The sequence below is a fragment of the Solea senegalensis genome, linkage group LG16, assembly GCF_019176455.1.
Source record: "Solea senegalensis isolate Sse05_10M linkage group LG16, IFAPA_SoseM_1, whole genome shotgun sequence".
In the NCBI taxonomy this organism is placed as follows: domain Eukaryota; kingdom Metazoa; phylum Chordata; class Actinopteri; order Pleuronectiformes; family Soleidae; genus Solea; species Solea senegalensis.
Genome location: NC_058036.1, coordinates 4227720 through 4251551, shown reverse-complemented (window position 1 = coordinate 4251551; position 23832 = coordinate 4227720). Strand labels below are relative to the sequence as shown.

Genomic DNA, 23832 nt, shown 5'->3' with positions numbered 1-23832 from the left:
TACATACAATAAATTAAGTGCTGTTATTTATGTTTATTTCTTCATTCAGCTCTCCTGAAATGTATATTTATTCAAGAGAATGAGGATGTAAAATAAACCACACACAAAGGAATAGAGAAGAACGGGCAAATTATGGAGTTGTGTTTATGTGTGTATTTGAATATACATATATATGTATAAAGAATAGATAAAAAAAAACCAATGTGAATTAATCCTTCATAAAGAAAATAATTATGATATTTACACAGATTTTTCTCCCACTCCCTGAGTTAAGAAAGGCAATGGACCTTTGTCACCCTATATTTATATGAAACTTGCCATACAAGATTAACAGATTTACAACAAAATCTAAATTATTTTCAGTAGAATTAAAACATGTACATATATATATATTTTTTTGCAACTAATTTCAAACTTTTTGTGGGGTATTACACAATATATGGTTTGTCAGATGAGACCACACTTGTAAATAAATAATACATGTGTAAGAGATTCTGGTTCCGTTTTACAAAAGCTACATTTGTTTATCTATGTCTATGAATTTAGTAAAGTGTATTAAAACGTGTCGGATTGACGGTCATTGTGCTGCCTGAAACCGGATGTTTTACAATCGGCGCACTTCCGGGTAGCTAAGCTAACGTTAGCGGTCTTGTCAAACCTAAATAAGCTGGGACAATGACGGCGCTATAGTAGTTGTCTGAGCATTCTGAAAATGAGGACCATAATATTAGTTACTTTTCTGGCTCCTTGCTGGGTTAACTGTGCCATTAACCCAAGAGTTACCAGAGACGATAGTCACGATGGAAACCCGGAGTTCGGTAAGTAACTTAGCACACTAAGCTAACATCAGCTTCAACGGAAATAATGTGCCGATTAAGGAAACAAAACAACAAAGTATACATATGGATATTATTTGTTTAGACTGTCTATTTCAGTAGTGTGTTGTCGAATGTATTATTATTAAATGGTTAGTTGTCACGTATTTGCTAGCTGCTAATTAAATCCATACATTATGTGGGGAGCTCCAGGTCGGGGTGACACTTTTTTTGTTAACGTCTGCTGTTTCTACTCGTTTGTCCCCCAAGATGATCTTAGCTCGGTCCTGTCAGACTATGAGGTTCTGCCACTGTCGGGCCTCCAGCTTCACTCTGTCAGAAAAAGGGACGTCCACACCCAGTCCCACCTGGAGCGCCTGGTGAGCTTCAGAGCCCTGCACAGGTACTAAAAGTAGAATTCGTTATTTGTTCACACACCAATAGGGATGGTGATGTTAACCCATCTGTAGTGGCAATCGTAAACTTATTTCCAAAGCCACCCAAAGTCGTTAGCTGTAGGCAGGTTCCTATGGGCTTGACTGTATGTATTGTTTCAATTCCCCAATCAACAAGCCAAGGAGGACTCATGTAACGGTTTCAGAATCAGAATCAGAATCAGCTTTATTGGCCAAGTATGTAACACATACAAGGAATTTGACTCCGGTTTTTCAAACACACGCTGTACATGAAACATAGACATCAACATAACTTAACATTCATTTGACAAGAGTGAATAAAAAAGGTGACCAGAGGTCCGGTTTATTTTTAAATATATATATATATATATATATAAACGATAAAGTGCAGATAAAGTTTGCACTTTTATTTCCACTTGTTCTACATCCAGGTTACATTTCTATCCACATATATTCAATCTTTTCTCCGATCAACAACGCATATCCCTTGATGTTCCAGGTTGTGAATGATGCTTTATAGATTTAACAGTAATATAATGGTTAATAAACCTTTTTACACCAAACCTAGCACCGCACGACCACTACATATCTTCTGATGCCTCTATCATAGCTGTCAAAGGTATCAAATTGTGTAGCTGTCAAAGGTACAGTAACATATTCCATTCCTTATAAGAATATTTTCTGATCACACATCACACTAATCACGCATTAAAGTAATCCTGCATTAACCAACTAACTTTAAACGAAATTAACTCAATGCTGGCTCTGACGCCACAAGCCAAGCACAGGAGCAGCGAGCAGCACTTATCTGTGCCTGCTGCTCAGGGGCCCTTCCTTCATGTCAATTCTTTTCTTCCTGGGCTGTCCCGAATTAAGTGTACCAGGCACAATTATAAGTTATCACTGCTGGTAGATATCAAATTGATCTTAATGACTCAAGCTGCTGAAGATCAATGTTAGCCTTGGTTGATCATTGGGGTGATTATTTCAACAGTGACTGTGGAGCTTCATCCTCCATCCCTTACTCATGCTAAGTGGGCATCACCTTTCTGTCAGTATGAATAGAACAACTCTGTCAACTTTGCTTTTATACGACTTGGAAAAACCTAAAAAATATCTTGATCAGATGTAAATATGTGATGAAATGTAGGGAGTATCATGTCACTGCTTTTGTTGATTGTGAGCCAAAAAAAAAATCCAATATAATTCTTTATGTTTTAATTAATGTTTTCATTTTCCTTTTACTACTGCAGGAATTTTAAGCTTTACTTGACCACCAACACAGACATTTTCACCAACAACTTCCAAGCTGTGTTTCTTGACAAACACGGGAGGGAGGAGAACTTTGACGTACAGCTTCAGAACTATTTCACAGGACATGTGGTTGGTGAGTGGAAACTTTACACATTTAGGAATTAACCGTTTTTTTATGTTATAAGGTTAACAGTAAAAAACAAATAGATGGGATTTAATATGTCGAGTAAGTATTACAATAATTGTAATGTTATTTGTTTTGTGTTTGCAGGAGAGGAGAATTCTCGTGTGCAGGCACACATAGACGGAGATGAGTTTTCTGCTCATATTCTGACCGACGAGGCAGAATACAATGTAGAGGTTAGTCATTGTTTCTGTGTTTTCTGTATTTCAAGGCAGAACCCATGCTTGAGAGGCCAAACTGAGCTAAACTTACAGGCTATTCAAAGTCAAGAATGACAAGAAAATCTTGAAAGTCTTTTATTCTGTTAGACTTTTGACAAGCCACATTTTTCCACCTTATCTCAATATTTCAGACACTGTATGGACATGATTTCTTCCAATCTCATGACCCTCCTCACTAATACTCCTGTCTTTTATTTAGCCCCTATGGAGGTTTGTTGATTCCCCAACGGATGGCAGGTTGCTGGTTTATCGCTCTGATGATATCAAGAATCTGAGTCGCATCACCTCCCCAAAAATGTGTGGTTACATCCATGCGGAGGACATGCCCCAGGCTGCCAGCAGGGATTTGGGTGGGCAGGAGGTGGAGGAGAAAATAGGTGAGTGCTGCCGTCCGATTCTTCTGTTAAATTATAAGATTTGTTGGAGGTTAATGCATTGTTTTCAGGATTTTTAAGTCGTTTTAATTGATCTACAGTTCAGCATTGTTCTTGGATTTGCTGGGCCTGATTCTGATGGTTTAAGTCGCTGAATATCACTCAGGGCACATGTTCAGTGTACTGGTAGGCTGCGTTCACTGTTTCATTCACAGTATATTCAGTGAATGAATCACTTGAATTCCCTGCAGCCTCTGCTGTCGCCATTTCTCCTTCCCTCGCTTGTGGGTGGGGACACAGGAATATGCTGATTCAGTGACTGACTCATGCAGGATTGACTCATGTTCGTTCAGGAAGTGATTCAGTTCAGTTCGTCCACCTGAACGATTCTTTTAAAAGAATGAATTGTTTGCGAACGACATGACACTAGAACTGTCATCCGTCTCCCACTGCCAGAGAAATGCACATTGTCCACCCACACTTCTGAACAAGGATTAATTTCCACAGAAGCATGTAATGCTTCAGTTTAATGTCTTCATGTCCTTTTATTCTTCAACTGTTTACTCCAAGGATGTAGTTTTGAGACATCTCTAGAATTCATGTAATATAGCAGATGTTGACTAACAGTTTGTAAAATGCTAAGAATTGTTGTTGGATTTATAAACGGAATGTCTTGCAGGTTTTGGCTTATTGGTTTAACCAAATGAGCGAGGTACTTTTTTTTTTTTTAATATATGGAGATTTTCTTATATGGAAACTCTTGCTTGTACAGACTAAATGCTTGTCAGTGGTCAGTCGTACTTAAACGTTACTGTGGCAGTTGACTGATCCTCTGAAAGTCCGCGGATGACGGTGTAGAAAATGCTTTTACAGTTAATATCGGCCTTTCTTTAAACCCTAGTAATTATGCTTCCAATAAAATTTCACTCGGCTCCTTTAAATAGTTTCAGAAACAATTGTTATAATCTCAAAGTTGAATTGTTATAGTCAATAGATTAATAACCTATGAGGATACACATTGCTTGCAACACTAAACAAAACGTCCACATGGTTAAAACTTGGTATTGTTAGTGTGCATTACTCTGTATGTGAGTAACAGATTTGATGGAAGTGAAGAGCATTGAGTTTACCCTGAAAACTGCTGCTTTAGCTGGAAAGAAGAACCTAAACAACACTTAAACACCTCCATTTACACCTCTTTTTATGCACCCAGGCATCCACTTCCACGATAAATGGCTGTTTAACTCCAAGAACAGAGGCAGAGCTTAATCAGTTCACAGGCATATAAAAGAAGACGTGTTGCTAAATGTGAAAAGGAGGGCAATTAACAATGGGATACTAGAGCGTGGCCTCATTTTTTTTTTTTTTTACATTTTGCTGTCCTTATTTATCCACCTTTATGTCAGATTATCCTAGACTGTTACAAAATAGCTGAATGATTGTATATTCTTTTTTCCCCCCTTGGTTTTTCTGAATGTGATCATTTTTTCTCCTATAAATGATCTGTATCTTTCTTATAGAGTACCACCACAGAGAGAAAAGATATGCCCACGATCACAAGAAGAATACTTGCCCTCTGCTGCTGGTTGCAGATTACCGCTTCTTTAGACACATGGGCCGCGGACAAGAAAGCGTCACTCTCAACTACCTGGTCTGACTTTATGTTCCTGTTTACAAAGCTAATGCACTATTACCGTACATTGAATGGGACTGGGGTAACGTGGTAATATTTTTTGTTTTATTATGTCGTTTCAGATTGAGCTGATTGATCGAGTTGATGACATTTATAGAAACACAACATGGGATGATGAGTTTAAAGGCTATGGGGTCCAGATCAATCAGGTGTGTGTGACTGTCTGAGTTTTGTACTCCGTTGTGATAGTTTGATAGTCTTATTTGTGGATCAATGTGTAGCACTTAAACAAACAAGCTTTCAACAGCACAGTGGCTTTGTTTTACGTGGATCTAGTTGATCTGAAAAGTCAAGCTGTGAAGTATATGGGGAGTTTGAGAGCAGCCTTTGTTTGTGTCTCATGGGGTAATTTAAGAATTAATGGAGGCTTACAGTCTTCCATGTGATAAGCCATGCATTAATTGTGCTACACAGAATTTGTAACATGCTGCTTTTTAACCCCAGTATCTGTGACGAAATTATATGGTTTAGAATTCAAACTTTTAAAAGCTGATTCTGACTGACCCAAGTATGGAGCCATGCAAAGTCCCATTATCCATTTTGAACTAAAGCTGTTGCAATAAGTCCAGGACATTGTTCATAAATGACCTCTTTGCTTACCAGATCATCATCAACAAGGAGCCTACACAGCCCCCCCCTGGCTTTACTGCCGACAACTGGGTCCACTATAACATGGAGGACAGCCCCATTCATGAAAAAGAAGCGTGGGACGCGAAAAGACTTCTGGAGGTATGGAAAGGAGTCAATGAGATTGAGAAATGTAGATGTAAAAGTTTCATTTGGTTTCAACAGTTTTAATTGGCATGAAATGAAGAGAACTGTGTAAAGTGCTTTGCAGCCTGGAGCTGCCATTAGTAATTAATGAAAATAAATAATAAGACATACAAGTGTAAAGAAAAAAATGACTGACTCATTTAAATGAAAAATATTTCCGTAACTGCATTTACCATGTTGCTAAATAGAGTAGTAGTAGTAGTAGTTGTTGTCACCAGATACAAATGTTGGTTAAAAGGGGTTTTGCTTCTGTTCCTTAGCAATTCAGCTCGGACATAGCTGGCAACGCCTCTACTGTGTGTCTGGCTCACCTATTCACCTACCAGGATTTTGCTGAGGGCACACTGGGACTTGCCTATGTGGCCCCCACCAAAGCTCAGGCCCTGGGCGGCCTCTGCCCTAAACGTAAGGTGTCGTGCAACATCAACTTTACAGTGTCGGAGACATATTTAACTGGAATGCTTTTAACTTCCCTCTCAAATGGCACACAAGTGCACAAATATTGGTTAACATTCATCATTAACAACAACATAAAATATCATATTTCTGAGTCCTCTCCATCTATCAAGCGGCAGATAAGTAAAGTAAGATAAATGGACCTTTTATTGACCCCCAATTCAGGGAGAAATTCAGAATCTGGAACTTTGGCAGAAAATGTCTGAGTGAGATTAAGTTTGTTGTGTTTCAGCCAAGTTCCTTTTAAGAATATAATTCAAAATGCACATGATGCTGAGTCATATCAACTGAAAAAATTGGACATGAGTCACTTCAGCCTGGTAATCTGAATGAAGCTTTTAAAACACTGAACTCTTTATTTGATTGTGTCCCTCTGTAGCCTACTACCCACACCACTCTGTCAAGAATCCCAGTTACCTTAACACAGGCTTGACCAGCACCAAGAACTATGGCAAAACCATCCTCACAAAGGTAATCGTTTCCACTTCCTGCCACTACCATTGTCTTTGGCAAAACACATGACACTGCTTTGTGCTGCCACTTTCACTCAGGACGTAATGCAACATGTCACTCAGTGAAGTGCAGCCACACCTTTTTCTTGTGGGTGTCATGTGAAATGGTGTCAACCCTGGTGCATTTATCCACTCAGGAAGCAGATTTGGTGACCACACACGAGCTGGGACACAACTTTGGAGCAGAGCACGACCCAGACAACATCCCCTACTGTGCTCCCAGCGATGACCAAGGGGGCAAATTTGTCATGTACCCTATCGCTGTGAGCGGAGACCATGTCAACAACAAGGTACTCAGATCAAATACGGCGTCTGAAGTTCATGCAGTTCATAACCTTGCAAGACCTCAGCGAGGGAGTGCTTGTGGGTGCGTCATATTGCTGTACGATTGGGTTTTGGTGCATCTTTATGTTTTCAGTCGTACTCAGACCTGTTTGCAGCTGTCGTGCTTTGCTAGTGCAGTGATGCTGTTGCCTAAAACAAATCACTTCCTTTGTGCAGTGATGCTGTTGCCTAAATCTGTCTCGACATAAAACAAGTCACTTCCTTTGTGCAGTGCAGTAATGTCACAGATGACGACATCTAAACTGAGTCGCGTGGAGCCAATAGACTGAATCAGCATATTTTGTAGGGGTGCAACGGATCACAAAACTCACAGTTCGGATCGTGTCACGGTTTTTGAGTCACGGATCAGATCATTTTTCGAATCAAAAACAACACAAAAAGGCAAAGCTAACAAGACAAATATAACTTTGTTATTTTATTTTAAACATGTCCACATCATTATGGATGCTAACTGTGCAAAGCACCCTATCTGTGGCCCCAGTCCAGCTTCAATACTGCAATAACTTGGTTTCTCGTATTATCTGTGGTGACTAGGATGTTGCTTTTACTGAGGTGAGGTGAGGGCAACAGAGGATGCCTCCGATAATTCCTCGACAAGTTTTTTTTTATTATCTTTTGCGTAAAGTTCTGGTACGATCTTCATAATGAAGTGGGAGTGCGAAGGTTTTCGTACCATGGCTCAAGCACTTTTACCGTATTTTTAAAGCCTTTTTTCTCCACAACGGCGTATAGCCTCATATCTGCAGCTATAAACAACCCAATCGCGTCAGTAATGGCTTTAGCCTGCAGGAAAGGGCTGCTTAAATGCTGCGGGGAGCTTTTTTTTTTGCTCCCGTCACTGTAGGCTATAGAAACAGATTAAACATGCGGCGTTCACGTGAATACATAACCGGCTTCTTTTTCCAAAAACAGTTTCAACCGATCACAAAATCATGTGACACTGATTTTCTGTTTTAACTTCAACAAGCTGTTCATTGCAACAGACAAATAACTCTGTAACAGCCCGTGCTGTCAATCAGTGAAGAGGACACACAAGAGTTAAAGATGCAAAGTTAAATATGAAGTCTAGAGACCACCCCTAAATGAGTCTGCAGAGATTGTTGTGAAACATGACTGTAAATATACTGCACCTCATCTGTTATTGGCCTGAACAGTTCATAAATATGCACTTTACTTCTGCAAAGGTTCTGTTGACTATCTGTTGTGACTTGTTCTGCACCTCAACCAGGAATCTCTTGGAAGATATCTGCAAGGGATTAAATAATATCTGAAGTCATGTCATTGAGAAATAAATAAGACTTTGTCCAAATTAACCAGTTGATGTAGCTGTAAATTAAGGCTAAACAACAACAAAACGTCACTTTCAGCCCATTGTTTTACATTTTATCCGTACAGTTATTTAAGTGAGTTTTATTTTAGTGCTCCTTCATCACCATTCCCCTTACTGGCTCAACAGAGATCAATCACTCCCAGTGAGGATCTAACATCTGTCTACCTCTCCTTCTCGCCTGAAGCGTTTCTCCAACTGCAGCAAGATTTCCGTAGGAAAGACCCTACGTTTCAAGGCTCCAATGTGCTTCAAAGAGAGGAACAGCAAGGTATGCGGGAACTCTAGAGTGGAGGAAGGGGAGGAGTGTGACCCCGGGCTACTCCACCTAAAGGATGACCTCTGCTGCTCATCCACCTGCAAGTTTAAACACAGTGCACAGTGCAGGTATGTGGCCCAAAAGCTCTCACACAAGTTTAAACACATATTCAAATGTAGGGTTTTCTTAGAAAATATTTGTGTCTAATGAGAGACTGACGTGTTCCTGTTTCTCTCCACAGCGACAGAAACAGCCCTTGTTGTAGAAATTGCAAGTTTGAGCAGGCAGAGGTGACGTGTCAGGAGCCCATAAGCGCGACATGTAAAGACACATCGTCCTGCACAGGTGAGCACCACCTGCTGGTCTAACACGAAACCTCACAACTTACCACTTGAACTGCGTCACATCACTGTTCCTTCACATCTTAGGCAACAGCAGTGATTGTCCACCTCCTGCAAACGCGGAGGACGGAACCGTGTGTGTCGACAATGGCCGCTGTCGCAAAGGAGAGTGCAACCCTTTCTGTGAGGCTATGCAGAACCTTCAGTCCTGTGCCTGCAATGGTAAAATAAGTTCATTTATCTCAAGACCAGGGGGGGAAATAAATGAATAAAAAGAAAGGATGAACTTAATTTAGTGTAATTAAATTTACAGTCTACAGCTAACCACTGAAGATATGTTTTTATGTGTGCATCTAAAGTTTATCTATCTTTATTTAAATGTATAAAAATGTTTTCTCCTGTTTCCAGAAACCGAGCACTCCTGTAAAGTGTGCTGCAGGGGGAAGGACGGTATCTGCGCTCCCTTCGTCCAGACCAATGGCAGTTTCCTTTTCCTTCGCAAGGGAAAACCGTGCACCGTGGGATTCTGTGATGAGAGTGTGAGTCCTCAAATCTTTAGTATTCCCATTATTATGTTGTTGCTTTTTGTAAATCTTCACACTGTCCAGCTTTGAATATACTGAATACTGAAAAAAACTTCTCTCCTGTTCAAACAGGGAAAGTGCATGAAGCAGGTGCAGGATGCCATCGAGAGGTTGTGGGATTTTATTGACAAGCTGGACATCAACACGTTTGGTAAACCTGTTGCAGTACACTGGTTTTGAATTCAGGTGGTCTGTGCAACTGTCACCAACCTTCCGTCTTCCATCAGGAAAATTCCTGGCTGACAACATAGTGGGCTCAGTGGTGGTGTTTTCTCTCGTCTTCTGGATTCCACTGAGTATCCTGGTTCACTGTGTGGTAAGAAACCGATGGACATCAGTTTCCACTTGCACCTTGTTCCCTAGTACACACATGCTGACCGTGCTTTTCTATGTGCGCTTCATGCTATAGGACAAACGACTCGACCAGCAGTACGAGGAGAATACAAAGTCCTACTACCCTCCAAATGTAAGTCCCTCACCTCTATTATGCTCCTTTTGATCCTGTGCACCGGCTTTTGCACAACAAAACAAACACTAACATCCTTAACAATGAAGTTTTACACATGTTTACAATGAGTGACGATTAAAATGAGTGATGCAAAGTGTTAGTTCATCCACAGTCTTTCTAAAGCTGGAGACACTAGAGTCGACTGAATGGCTGGGGATCACACATATAACAACTTCTCCTGATGCATGATTTGTCAAAGCTGAAACTGCCATCGTTGTTTTGATGTCCTCGCTACTTCCTGTCGTCCCTAACTAGTGCTGACTGGTGCAGACTCTAAAAATCAGGCTAAGAAATCTTAGTAGTGTCCCCCCAGCTTTAGAAAAATACTTTTGATAAATTTGCCATCAGTAAAATAAGAATTAACAGTAAAACTAACTCTGCCTTTTGGCCATTGTTATGTGGAAATGATGTGAAATGTAGAAAATCAAGGGGCTTAAAACACTTAATGACTGTAAAATGTATATTTTCTTATTTTCTTACTACAACAGTTATCTCTTAACCATGCTTCTTTTACCCTGTGAAATGACAGAGCTCTGTCAGAAAACTGTGACTAAATGTCAGTTGGGACTCGTCGTGTGTCCAGGTCCTTTGTAGTTTCTAGTCTTTTTGTACAGTCTTGATACATTATTCATTGACAAATGTCAACTAAATAATACAAGGACGTCTTGTTAAAAACTTTCCAACCCATGAAAAGTTCAATAACAAAAAAATCACACTTCTTCAGTCCTGATATGAATGTAAACTATCTTTGTCTGTAGTGGATAGATATTAAAACACAGAGTGAGTGTCAAACTCTGCACATGTGTAAGTTCTTCTACACAATCAAGTCAGAAAACGTACAGCGGGACGTACGTGGCGTCATGCCATGGTCAGGTTGTCCGTGTGTAATGGCCTCACGCTGTCTCTGCTGAGTTCAGGGCTGCAAATGACCTGTTCCATCACTCTTTGCCTTGGCTCTTTCCATTCTCATTTGGACTGCAGCAGATGGTGGAGGTCTGTAGTAGAGCTCCCCCTATAGGTGAGTGTGTGTGTGTGCCATGGCTTGGTGTTGCGATGCGTTGCCAGTGAATTCCATGATGATGCACGACGGTCAGTGGCCTACGTTTGGGATACTCCTGCGGTCACTTACTCCTTGGTGTAATCACTGATCAGGCTGCGCATTTCCATCAGCCAAAATCCATCTATTGTCTTTCGATTGTGGACACTTGAGAATCCAAAGTCAGTGACTTGCGAGATCTCTGCAAGATGTCCGACATCAGTGCAGGGTCATCGTCTGATCAGAAATTACCCCAAGAAAGCAAGATTGCAGTTCAGGAGTATTCAAACAGAGAGAGGACCCGCAAGGTTGCACCTTGTTGTCATTTGTGAAATTTGGATTCAGTGTTTGTCATCGTTTTACGTTTGCATCTGCTGTCGTTCAGAGCTGCAGCGAGACGAGGGTACTGTCCTTTAGGTGATTGTCTATTTTGATTTTTGTAAATCACCCTTTTTGTACTGGCTGTTGATAAGGAAATGTTGGAGACTGAGGAAACAGATTCCTCCAGATGTTTTTCTCACAGCAGACAGTTTGGATTGTAATGGTTGAAAATGAAAAGGCACAACTGCAAATATCTTTAATGGCTTATTGTTGGTGTGCTAGTTAATCCTGTACATGAACCAGTTGGCACAACTGGGGCCCTGTTGCCCTGAAGTGGATTGCAGCCATGATTAGTATTAGTTAATACCCATGTTTGAAGGCACAAACTGTCCAGTGTGAGAAAAGTTTTTCCCACTTTTACTGAGGGTAGAGATACCAAATTGTTATTTGATTTCTCTTTAGTAGACTGGCTACTTTCTAAATGAAAGTGACACTATGTATGATCATTAGAAATATCAGAAGTTGTCATTTCAACAGAACGTGGTAAAAAGGGAATGAAGTCCACCTCAGCTTTGACGTTCCTCGGACTCACCGGTTGTTTTTACCTTTCCAGAGTCAAGAAATGCTGAGCAACCTCGAGTCGGCGTCCGTGCACATCGTCAAGCATCCTCAGCATCCCTCCTCCTTCGGCGGCCGGACCGCGCCCTCCTCCCTGCCCCAGCAGCCTCATCAGGTAAGCCAAGTGGCGGCCCCTCCCGCGGCCAGCTGCAGTATCCCGGCCCCAGGGCCGAGTTGCGGCCCCACCCCGGACAGCGCAGGGGGGCTGCGGATGGCCACCATCCAGGAGGACACCAGCAGCGACTCTCACCCGGGAGAGGAGGGGGCAACGGAAGATTTCACAACCGCAGGAGCCTGCTCGTCGGCTACGAAATCCTCCTACGAGGATCTGACAGAGCAGAGCCAGCCGGTCAGGGAGCGGTGGCGCCTCCAGAGGCAGGACTGCATTGACACTAAAGAGACTGAGTGCTGAGTAAATAAACAACACTGTTTTGTGCTAAAGCAACGACAATTAAACACAACCTGATGAGTGGTTTAGGGAACATGCAGGTCAATGCAGCGCTAATAGGCTTTTTGTTTTTCCTCATCACACATCATAGACGCAGGTTTTCTTTAGGTCAGACTTGGTGTTTAACGGAGCAAAGGATAAGATTTCAGACACTGGATATTCCTCAGTCTTAGTCAATCACTGTACAAATAATGCACGAGTCGTCCCCAATCACAGACTGCATTAAAAGCAGTTATTGGATGACTAAATGTTTTTGTGTGCCTGTGTAAAATAATGATGTGCCTTTTTCAGTTAACCACATGATGATGATGATGATAATGATATCCTCGACCAGAGGAAGGTCTGAGAAGGTTTTTGGGGAAAAATCCACACTGGGCTGGTTCCTTGACTACATCACATAACTAGTTTAATTGTGTTTGTGTCATATAACCCATTGGCTAAGTGAGTTTCTGAAAAGTTGTTGTTTTTTTTTTATTCCCCAAAGATCAAAAACGATCAAACTGATAACACTGATCAACCCGCTTTCACTAGTGTGGTGTTTAAGGCCACGTCCATACAGAAACGTGAACGGTCTTTTTCTTTGCCGTTTTCAAAAAGGTTCCCCCGTGAAGACGGCACACAAAACGACTCAAAACGAGTGAGATCCAGTTGTGGATGTTCAGTGCAGCAGACTGTGTTTAAAACTAGTTTGTTTTCCCCTCTCTTCATTTTACAATTCACCACCGTCCGTGTGTCAGGCTGACTTTAGTTACTTTTGATTGACAGACAATGAATGACAGTGCAAGAGAGAGCTGGGAATATAACGTCATCATTTTCCTATAGGAGCGTATTCACCGTCTACACAGAAACAAAAATACCATTTCAGGTCCACTGAAACGCCATCTCTGACTAAAGTATGTGCGTTCACCTAAACCTGTTTCGGTGTGGACGGGCCCTAAATAAAGTGAGCCTTCATTGTGGACCACAAGGAGAAAATGTGCACAAAGTACTGTCTTAACATGATGTCTCTTCACAGCTTTGCTCTACTAACACTTCTAACAGGTCAAACATGTTATGATATTAATAATGTTGTCGTCGTGGTTATTTTCCCCCATAAAGGGACACATTTCAGAGGGATGTTAAGCAAATGGATACTTGACTCAAAAATCTTTTTCTCCTTTTTTTTAATAATGAAATCTGAGTCACAACAGCACTTGAAGTTTTTTTGTTTGTTTTTTCACATTACCAGAAAGTTGGCTTTTTAAGTTTTAAACGTGTATGTGTATTATTTTTGTCTATTTGACCGCTTTCTACTACAAAGTCGTAGTCTGTTTAGCATGAACACGTAAAGCAAATGTTACTGTTGCTTGTTATTTTATTGTGATTGATTGATTCCTGTATGAAAGAACATAGTGCCTCTTACTATTGCTGTTTCTGGCCTATTACAGTGTTTCTGTGAAAAATAAACAAGAAGGTTGACGGAACAGAACTGAGGCAACGTCGAATTTGAACTGTTCTCGTGCCAATGTGAATTATAGCATCTTCTTCTCTTGTTTAGCGCCGTCTTGCCGTTTCCTGTTTAAGTCATGTTTATATGTAATGTTTCTTCACTCACAATGTTCTTTTTTTTTAAGTATCTTGCTTGTATCACCTACGCACTTCTCTAAATAAAACCCTTTTAATGTTTTAACATTAACAAATGATCAAGTGTTTGGTTGCAGGATTGGCAGAACAGAGCAGACAGTCCAGATCATTTTCCCTTCGACTACTGTCCCCGACATTCACTCGTTCACTGGTCACAGAGCAGACTGCTCTCGGGGCTCTTGGCGTCCACGTCTCCCCAGTACGGCAGGATGAAGGGCAGGTCGGCCACTCTGCTCTGGAGCAGCCTCCACAGGTGCTGGGCCACAAACTGGTTTCCCTTCTCAGAGAGGTGCAGACCATCAGACAAGTAGACCGAGTAATCCTGTGGATCACACGAAATTAAGATCTCCCTTTATTTCTTCCGCATATTGTTAATTTCTTTTGTTCCAGTCAAAAATACTATATATACTATTTATAAAATATTTGTTTCCAACTGAAACTAATGTTATTTTGGAAAAAAAGACAATTTTTTTGTTTATTTTTGTTCATAAAAACGAGCCAAGCGAACTTTGAACTGTGTCATATTTTCAAATTTCACAAGTACCTTATGCTCGGATGTGTTTCTATAGTTGGTTCAAAAAAATAGTAATGAGGGGGGAAAGCAGCCCAAATGCTCTGTGTTCTAAGGGTTAACTATCTGAAATATTAAGTCTACAAAAATGAATAAAAACAATCATCAAAGTTAAAATATTTGCTGATTCTGATGCCTTCATGAAACTGAATGGCCTGTAATTGAAGAAGCAGAGGCAGCAAACACTGAGGTGCTCACCTGTCCATCTTTCTGCATGAGTGTCCAAAGGTCCAGGACGTCTGTACTGCACTGAGCAGCTGCCTGGACACAGGCCTGAGCATATTGTCCCACTACAGAGTTGTGGCGGTTGAGAGGACATCCTGAAAGAGACATACAGGTAAGAAACTAAACTTTACCATGTTACAGTAAAGGAATAAAAAGTATTTTGTGATGGCAGAGATGTCACCTTTCAAAATGCACTCCTTCTCCCAGGCCGGCTCATAAATAGGCGGTGGGGTGATGAAGATGACTCTGTCTGCCGACACTCCGGCCGCGGCCAGAAGCCCGGTGATCTCCTTCAGGTTCTCTGAATACTCGTGCAGAGGTACATGCTGCTGTGGGTTTTTATCTGCATGACAGGAAACAGATGGAGGGAGGTAAAAAAAAATCCAGACAGTAGCTTAAAAACCCTTCAACACTAATTTAAAATCACTCAAATGCAATTACAAATAAGAATACATGAGGGGGAAGTCCATTATTTAAATCCATGAAAGGTGCTAGAGCTTAAGCTTCTGCAGGCAGTCAACATCTGCCCAGGGAAAGACACAATTTCTCTGTTTGTTTGGCCGTGCTCGAATGGTTCAGTCTGCATGAGGCCAACTATATTTATGTTCCACACCTTTAACTTTAAAAATGTCCAGTTTATTCCCATGAAAATTTTCCAACATTGAAAATCCCCAGAATTTTGCAGCCCTTCTGAAGATGACTCCTGCATGTCTCTGTAGACGGGTTGAACGGATGTCCTAATGGCCATCTTTTGAACTACGGCTGGTTTTAAGAGTCCACCCTAATAGAAAAGTCAATATAAGTGACTTATATTTGTTTTTGGGTTCTTTTTTAATTTGCATTTACCCACAAGGCAAAGCACAAACAACACGAGACAGGTGAGATTGCTCCACAAAGATCTCACATGAATTAACACTAAACTAAACCAAACATCTGTTTATCTTATATATGCAATCACCTCGGGACATTATGTGCAATACTTTATGAGGCATCTGTAATGTAATTAGAGTAGGGTTTTTTGGCGTTGCACTATTTGGTGCAATGACAACAAACACTTTGTTTTGGTTCACAACCTCCAGTGACATGTAACCTGATCTTCCTGTGCAGATCTGCCACCATGCACAAGAAACAGCCCTGGAGATGTGTGTGCTTTAAGAAGGGCTGCAGTTGAATTATTTACACACGTCTATATACACAGTGCAGGCTCTCATGACAAGCCTTTTTAACATTTCATTGTTTGACTATTAGGGTTGTAAAACCGCTTTGCCATAGACTCTTGCTAGTGGGGCTTTACCTTCGAGTGCGCAGTCATTGGCTCCAAAGAAGACGGTGACAGCCGCTATGTTGTTGTTTTCTGCTGAACTCTGGCTGCTGATGAGGCGAGGAAGAACAATCTTGGCCCATCTGGAGTTGTAGCCAGACAGTCCTCTGTTCACAACATCACACTTTCTGAAGAGGAAATCACACACACACAGTAGGAGTGGGTCAAAATATCGATTTGGTGATATATTGTCGTCTTTCCTCGCACACCGGGGCAAATATCAATATTTTAATTAATAAATGAAGGCACTCAGGGACTTTAGAGATGTTTCATCCACATTCAATACATAGACTTTATGCATTTTGTTCTCCATGTTGTGAAAAATAGACAACGCTGAAGTTTTCACATTAATGTTTAGTTTTCTTCAGTTCGAGATTGATTTGATTTTCAATTTTAAGGTCACAATTCGATTCAATCTTTTTTTCTCTCTAAATGTGATGTATTATTATTAGATGTGTGTGCAATTTCTTTGACTTGTCTAGTTAAGTCTAGGATCATTGGTTTTAAGTCATGATAACTCTTTTCAAAAATTTCAAAAATTTATTTTTGAAATTCCCATTTCACATTTTGTCTACATGGTGTCAATGACTGATATAATGTCCATCATGTGTTTGCAGTGTACCACACTAAGGCCTTATTGTCAAATTTAAATAATGTATGGCAATTTGGCATTTCAAAATAAAAAACTGCTAGTTTCCTTTGGTGGGAAAAAGTTCAATTATGCTATTTCAGAAGGCTTTTATTTTGAAATGCCACATCAGAACGGTCTGATATTTCGTGAGGACCACACTGAGGTGGTCTACTAACAGTATGAAGTGGAATTTGCTTGTGGAAACTGGTATAACCGTCTGGATTTAGGTGTGATGTATTTTAATTATGTTATTTCCGAGGGTTTTTATTTTGTAGTATGTAAGTAAACCTGGCATAATATACCCTATTCGCAGCAGATATTTGTCCAAAACAAGCCGTTTTTAGCAACTTGAACGGCAGCAACTACTGTGATTATAACAACTATGCTGACATAAAGCACAAGCTATGATAACAACTAATAAGAAACAGAAACTAACCTTGCTAACTTGTCAGCAATATCTGCTCCCCAGCCATTCACTTGAAAGGAAAACTGACAGAAACGACAGCTCGTTAGTCATTTCCGGTCTGAAGCTAAACAAACTAGCAGCTCTGGGCAGATAATAAAAAACTAACCTGTGTGATGGAGTCGCCAAATAAAATGACTGTAGGCCAAATAACTGTTTTGAACTTAGACATCACGAAGCTACAACACGCCGCCGAGTGGTTGACTGACTGCAGTTTAAACCGAACTTCCGGGTTGTTGTACGTGGGTGTACTTCACAATAAAAGACTTAATATTCTGACAAGATTAATTTCATTGGACCATTTGCAAATTTAGAATATAGTGATATTTAATTTGGAGATGTTTTGTTAAATCAAATATAGGAAATAAGAGATATTAAATGTCACCCTGCAAATCTTTATTATTATAACATAAAGCCGATAGTTTATTGATGTATAAAAATGTATTGCGTATACTGTTACTGTTAACAGTATACTGTTAAAAGTAAGCAAGCCTTGATTGACTGTTCGTAGTTGTTATACATATATATATACATATATGTACATATGTATATATGTATATAAATATATGTGCATATATAGGTATTTTCTTGTTGTCAAGAGGTTTAAATCCGTGTGCCTTTGTGCAGGGGCAGCTCCACCTGTTCAATGTTCAAGTCTTCGCTGGACAAATAAAAGAAAAATGGCAGCTGAAATTGTTGTTATTTAAAAACATTTTTGATAAAACAGAGAAAAAAAAACACCAACTGTAGGAAATGCTGCCATCTGCTGGACTGGATTTCCTTTCCCCCTCATCTTATAAAAGCTGCCTAGGCTAGCCTTTAATTTCTGACAGATTGCACATCTTTATTAACCTTTATCAATTTAAACAAAATAAACTGTTTAAATTAGGTGCTGTGCTGTACAAGCAAATCATATTGTCTCTGTACAATGACAAAGACCTTTTGGTAACACTTTATAATACGGCCTGCGACTGATGAAATATTTATAAATGTCTGTCCCATGTGATCAGATCACATAGAGACAGCACTAAGCGAAACATATTAAACCAAAATAAGAGCCCACAACAACGTCCAGTCCGGTCCAAACCGTGTTGTTTTTGTTCACAAAGCAAAAATGATTTGAGTTTGAATGATTTCTTTGTTTTTATGGAGCAAAGAAAACAGAAAATATTGTTTTTATTGTTTTATTATTGTTATGGGCAGATATTGGCTTTGAAAAGTTTGATGGGATATGTGCGAGGTCTGCCGATATGACTGATATATGGGCGTATCATTATTATTATATAAAGAAATAATTAAAACTGAATATTTTTCAATAAAGTCGTCTGTCTGTCTTTTTTGGTTTGTGGATAAAAAAAAGACATTTGAGAATCTTCATTTCCAGGTTTGAGAAACACTGATCAACATTTTTCAAACATTTCAACATGGAGAAACATAACAATAACGTAACAAACAGAAAACAACATCATTTGTATGTGAAGAGAAAAGAAAGGTGTGTGTGTTTACATGTAGAGCAGTGATGTCACATGAGCATTAGCAGGTGTAATCTGAACACCTGTGATCGGATCCCTCAGGTCGGATGTTAACAGCAGGTGTGAACAGAGCGTCCACAGAACATCTAAGAAATGTGCGGATCATTTAGGCAGCAGTGACCACATGTTTGTCTCCGCTGTCCTTGTCCTGCTTCTGTGGAAGAAGAAGCTCCGACTGATAAACACAAAGTGGAACATTCCAAATATATCGAAACAGAGCGGAACAGTGTAATGTACCAGTCACGGAAAGCATACAATGGCCTTCACATCAGTGTCGCTTTGTGCAGGAGCAGCTCCACCTGAAATTAACCCCGCTGTTGTGGAACCTACCTTGCCATCTTGCAGGTTCTAACAATTCCCGAATTTAAAATAATAATGGATGAGAAACTTAAGAAACACCAAGAAATTAACTTCAAGATCATCAGAAGATGGCTTGTGTCTCTGAGGTTGTGAGGTCAACTGAACTTCTGCACTACTTTCAAACTTCAGACCAAAATAAGAAGTTAAAAATACCAGCAACGTATTATTCTGCAGCTCAGTAAGAATAGCTCCTGCTGGAAGGACAGGACTTGTATGACTGAGGTTGTCAGTTCAAGTCTTATGAAGAACTCAAGTGTTTGAGTTCAGTGTTCAAAGTAAACAGTCAAAAGCTCTAAGAGAACCTGAAGAACTGTGAAGAGCAGATAGCTCAGTGGACAAGAACGCTGCTTAGAAGTCCTTAAGTCATAGGTTCAGTTCTTGTGAGGAGCAGGTGCTTTTAAAGCTCCACATCCAAACTCAAGATTAAAAGCAGGCAAAAATCATAGACGAAGGCGGCCTTTGTGGTGTGGTGGCTTTGTTCCACACCATAAGCTTGTGTCTCAACAGTGAGGTGGCAGGTTCAGTTCCCAACCTGGCAGTTGTTCCCTGGAACAGAACCAAACCTAACCTCTTGCTGACTGACACCACCTGACCAACCCCGAGTGCGTCGTACCCCCCAGTGGCCAGCAGCCTGGATGAGTGCGTCGTACCCCCCGGTGGCCAGCAGAGCACGAGTGAGTCGTGAAGTGTCAAGCGCCCTGGACTGTCCCAAGCACAGCAAACGGCCGCACCTGGTAGAGTCCAGCAAGCAAAACAACTAGAAGTGTGGTGGGGGGCGAGGCCCCAACTGTCTTAAATCCATTAAGACACTTGGGTGGTGGAGGCGGCCTCCACCACCTAAGTGTCTTAATGCGGTTACCTTTTGCTGCACAGTGTAATATAAAGTATTTGACCTTTGACCCTTCCCTGCCCTGCCCCCCCTCCTCTCACTACCTGCCCCTCCTCTCCTCACACTACCTGCCTCACTACCTGACCTGCCCCTGCTCCAACCTCACCTCTCGCAACCTGCCCTGCCCTATCCCTGCAAGGCTGCGGAATGTAACCTGCAAGGCTCTGGGATTGAACCAGTCACCTCATAACTCACACATTCTCATGGTTGTGAACAAAACCAGTGCACCACCAATTCCTACTCCCTACTTGGGACTTTTGGTCTCCTTTCAATCTTCACTTTGGATGTTGACCTTTAAAATATCCTGCTCCTCACAAGAATTGAACCCATGAGCTCTGGACTTCACAGCAGCATTCTTGTCCACTGAGCTACCTGCAGCTTCTCATCTTCAGGTTCTCTTAGAGCTTTTGACTGTTTGAACACTTTGAACATCGCACTCAAACAGTTGACCATAAGACTTGAACTCATAACCTCAGACATACAAGTCTAGTTCTTCCAGCAGGAGCTTTTCTTGCTGAGCTGCAGAACAATACATTGCTGGTATTTTTAAACTCTTATGTTGGTCTGAAGTTGGAAGAAGTTCAGTTGATTGCAAGAGTTGAACTCACAACCTCAGACACTGAAGTCATGTTCTGATGGACAGAGCTATTTCTGCAGATGATCAGAGGGCATTTCTTGGTGTTCTTGAGTTTTTAACATTCTCTGAGTCTTTCAAATATTAGAATCATCATCACATGAAGTTGTGTTGTTCAAGTCCTCAAGGTGTCAGACTCACTTCCTCATGGTTCTTCAACTCAGTAAGGTTTAGGATCTTGTCTTTTATTTATAAAGACATTTGAATCTTTATTTAATGGTGTATTTATTGATTGAATGTTGCCACTTTGACTCGTCCACAGTTTTCACCTGTTGACAATGTAAAAATGATGTGAACACATTAAACAGAGGGGCTCTGTTGACAAGTGCTGTTAATGTCCGTGTGAGGGGATGAAATCACAGGTGAAAGAGTGATGGTTTGCTCCATAAAATGTGCTAAAATGTTGAGTGTTTTTGAAAGGCGGAAACGATGATGTTGTCAAATGTGTTGTTTTTGTCCACAAAATAAAATTTAAGAAACTGTAAAATCAGAAAGCTTGATTTAATTATTTAAAAAAACAACAGTTTGTTGTTAGTTTACACCTGACATAGAAACATGTTGGGATGCACGATATTATCGTTATGGGCAGATATTGGCTTTGAAAAGTATTATGGGATATGTGCGAGGTCTGCCGACTATGACTAACGACTGCACTCTGATATATGGGCATATTATTATTATTATTATTATTATGATAACAAAGAAATAATTAAAACGGAATCATTTCCAGGTTTGAGAAATACTGATCAACATTTTTCAAACATTTTCTGGCCCAAACAAATACTCGATTAATGGAGAAAATAACATTTCGTGGATGTCTGTAACAATCAGAAAACAACACCACCGATGCTCCTCGTCCTCCTAGGTATCTCCTCCTCCTGCTGGCTCCGTGTGTATGGAATGTCCGACTGGCAAACAGGGAGTGGATGATTCCAATTAGATTTATCGAGAGGGGAGGGCGCGGACCGAACTAAACCAGGAGGAGTCCAATTTTACTCGTTGTTTTCTGCTTTTGTGGTGGTGTTTTGTTATTTATTGGTGTTTCTTCCTATTATTTGTGGTGGTTATTTGCCCCTTCATTTATGTGATGTAAGCTGTGTTGTTAAGAGGTTTGGACCGGACCGGATGTTGTTGTGGCCTAAACCAAGGGCTCTTATTTTGGGCAGAAAGTTGGTTGACTTTTTATTCAGTCAAGCAACTTTTTGCCCTAACATACCTCACTTCCCTTCTCTCTGGCCTTAAAAATAAGAGCCCTTGGCTTCGGCCACAACAACTTCGGGTCCAAACCTCTTTACAACAAGAAAATATCTTACAAAAATATGCTCAATCGCATCTGTAAAATGTTGTACACTGTTTTTGAACTTAGGGAGTCAACAAAAAATGTTTATTTATTATTATTTATTAGAAGAAGAAACCGTAGAAATACAGTTTCACCACTAGGAGCGCTGTAGGGCGGTACAACTACACAGCTACACGGATGTGACGTTTCTCCTGCGCTCCCTGGCAAACATGGCGGAGGTCAGGTTCTGTTTTGGAAGGGGAGCGCACGGATTTGCACATAAATTATTCAAGCGCGACCTCCTAAGACGTGTGAACGAACACGGTAAAAGTGCAATAAACAATTCGCCTCTCTCAGTCGGCCTTCTGACGGGTTATTCTAAAAACTGCGAACGGAGTGAAGTCGCAAATGCTGCGCACAGAGTGACCCCCGGTTACGTAAGTGTAACACCGGTTCCTGACGCTGGTGACGATGCATGGGACAAGGAAAATATCGCCAACTATGACGTTTATCGGGGACTTAAAGTGTACTCACTTGATAAAAACACCAGGGTTCCGACTGCAGGAGTAAACCCGCCTCAGTGCTGGCGTACCGCAAAGTGTCGGAGGACTTGGCGCACCTTCAGTCCCTACCGTCAACGTGTGAGTTATGGACACAGGCATTGTGTGTTTATCAGAGAATACAGTAACAACAACACCCGAGCTGAGCCGCTGCATAAAACCAAAACGGGCTATTATGACATCCTGGAGGTTTTACCGTCCGCAACTCAAACCCAGATCAAAACCGCCTACTACAAACAGTCCTTCGCCTACCACCCGGATAGAAACGCCGGGAGCGAGGGGGCCACCGTGCGCTTCTCTGAGATAAACGAGGCTTACACTGTGCTGGGCAACAAGGCGCTGAGGAGGAAGTATGATCGGGGACTGCTCGGCCTGGCAGACCTCGTCGCACCAGGCAAGCGCTCCTCCTCCCGGGACGGCGGCGCCGGGAGCTCCGCCAAAGAGCACACCGTGACACGGCGGTCTGTGGTGGGCACGGACACACGCGAAAGCGTCTTCGACTTCGACAAGTTCTTCAAGTCGTACTACAGCGAGCAGCTGCAGAGAGAGAGAGAACTGCAAGCCCGCAGAGAGAAGCGACTGAAGGAGAAAAGCGAGGCGAGCGAGAATACGTTTGATAAGATGGAGGTGTGGGCCGGGCTGATGCTGGCGATGGCCGCTCTGTTTATATTCTGCTTGAAATGAGGAGAAAGTGTGTAGTTCTAGTCGGGGTGGGAATCAATACATGGTTCACAAGACATAAATATAGCGATACAACAACTGAAGAAAACAAAACTTCAAATTTCTCTATTTATTCACACCATAGGGAACAAAGTGCATAAAGTCTATGTATTGAACTTGGATGGAGCATCTCTTAACGTGGCTTTATCCATCATTATCCTGCTGTAAACTCACTCTTCTTCGGCCAGGGAGCTTCCACCCAAGTTTCACTCATTCATTTGAGCAGCGCCATCGTGAGGAGACATGACGTAGCGACGCCTGGCGAGTGAAACCGAGAGGGACTGTTCACTTTAGAGCACCTTAATTTATGACTTAAAATTTAAAAAATGATGTTTGCCCTGCCGTATTGAACGAGGAAGGACGACCATATATCACCAAAATCCACCCCTATTTTATAGAGAGCTGTGACTCAGATCTGCAATGGCGTCACTTTGGCCCGTTTGCACAGCAGCCATCAAATCACTGATGGTTGAGTTCCATTTAGTTTCCTCAGTTTTTTTGGGGTAATGTGGGTTCACATGAAGTGAGCATGGCCATT

The 23832-nt window shown here is 41.2% G+C and overlaps 3 protein-coding genes across 4 annotated transcripts; 2 read left to right on the top strand and 1 right to left on the bottom strand.

Annotated features, from left to right (window-relative positions):
* The first annotated feature begins 597 nt into the window (after positions 1-597).
* On the top strand, positions 598-13245 carry adam17a (ADAM metallopeptidase domain 17a). 2 transcript variants are annotated; one of them, XM_044047391.1, is made up of 20 exons: positions 598-818; positions 1086-1218; positions 2485-2618; positions 2757-2845; positions 3090-3267; positions 4785-4915; positions 5020-5106; positions 5561-5686; positions 5992-6136; positions 6567-6658; positions 6837-6989; positions 8559-8758; positions 8872-8975; positions 9059-9193; positions 9380-9510; positions 9628-9706; positions 9783-9871; positions 9965-10021; positions 11045-11081; positions 12034-13245. In XM_044047391.1, the coding sequence occupies exons 1-20, from the start codon at positions 713-715 to the stop codon at positions 12426-12428; spliced, it is 2601 nt and encodes an 866-aa protein (XP_043903326.1). In that variant the 5' UTR covers positions 598-712; the 3' UTR covers positions 12429-13245. The 2 variants fall into 2 exon arrangements, with proteins under 2 accessions (XP_043903326.1, XP_043903327.1); XM_044047392.1 differs by lacking the exon at positions 11045-11081.
* Positions 13246-13498: 253 nt separating this feature from the next.
* iah1 (isoamyl acetate hydrolyzing esterase 1 (putative)) lies at positions 13499-17636 on the bottom strand. The gene is made up of 6 exons (XM_044047393.1): positions 17430-17636; positions 17294-17346; positions 16200-16354; positions 15087-15248; positions 14879-15000; positions 13499-14431 (listed from the first exon to the last, which is right to left on the bottom strand). Exons 1-6 carry the CDS (start codon positions 17490-17492, stop codon positions 14255-14257), a joined length of 732 nt encoding a protein of 243 aa, XP_043903328.1. The 5' UTR covers positions 17493-17636; the 3' UTR covers positions 13499-14254.
* Positions 17637-22232: 4596 nt separating this feature from the next.
* On the top strand, positions 22233-23408 carry LOC122782508 (dnaJ homolog subfamily C member 30, mitochondrial-like). The gene has a single exon (XM_044046845.1). The coding sequence runs from the start codon at positions 22245-22247 to the stop codon at positions 23256-23258; it is 1014 nt and encodes a 337-aa protein (XP_043902780.1). The 5' UTR covers positions 22233-22244; the 3' UTR covers positions 23259-23408.
* Positions 23409-23832: the final 424 nt, after the last annotated feature.

Excerpts from the sequence above, each read along its gene's own strand:
- adam17a (XM_044047391.1), top strand. The coding sequence starts at position 713 with ATGAGGACCATAATATTAGTTACTTTTCTGGCTCCTTGCTGGGTTAAC. Across the intron at positions 4,916-5,019 it reads GCGTCACTCTCAACTACCTG|ATTGAGCTGATTGATCGAGT; the intron begins GTCTGACTTTAT and ends ATGTCGTTTCAG. Across the intron at positions 9,872-9,964 it reads GTATCCTGGTTCACTGTGTG|GACAAACGACTCGACCAGCA; the intron begins GTAAGAAACCGA and ends TTCATGCTATAG.
- LOC122782508 (XM_044046845.1), top strand. The coding sequence starts at position 22,245 with ATGGCGGAGGTCAGGTTCTGTTTTGGAAGGGGAGCGCACGGATTTGCA.
- iah1 (XM_044047393.1), bottom strand. The coding sequence starts at position 17,492 with ATGTCTAAGTTCAAAACAGTTATTTGGCCTACAGTCATTTTATTTGGC. Across the intron at positions 15,249-16,199 it reads CAATGACTGCGCACTCGAAG|ATAAAAACCCACAGCAGCAT; the intron begins GTAAAGCCCCAC and ends CCTGTCATGCAG. Across the intron at positions 15,001-15,086 it reads GAAGGAGTGCATTTTGAAAG|GATGTCCTCTCAACCGCCAC; the intron begins GTGACATCTCTG and ends TGTCTCTTTCAG.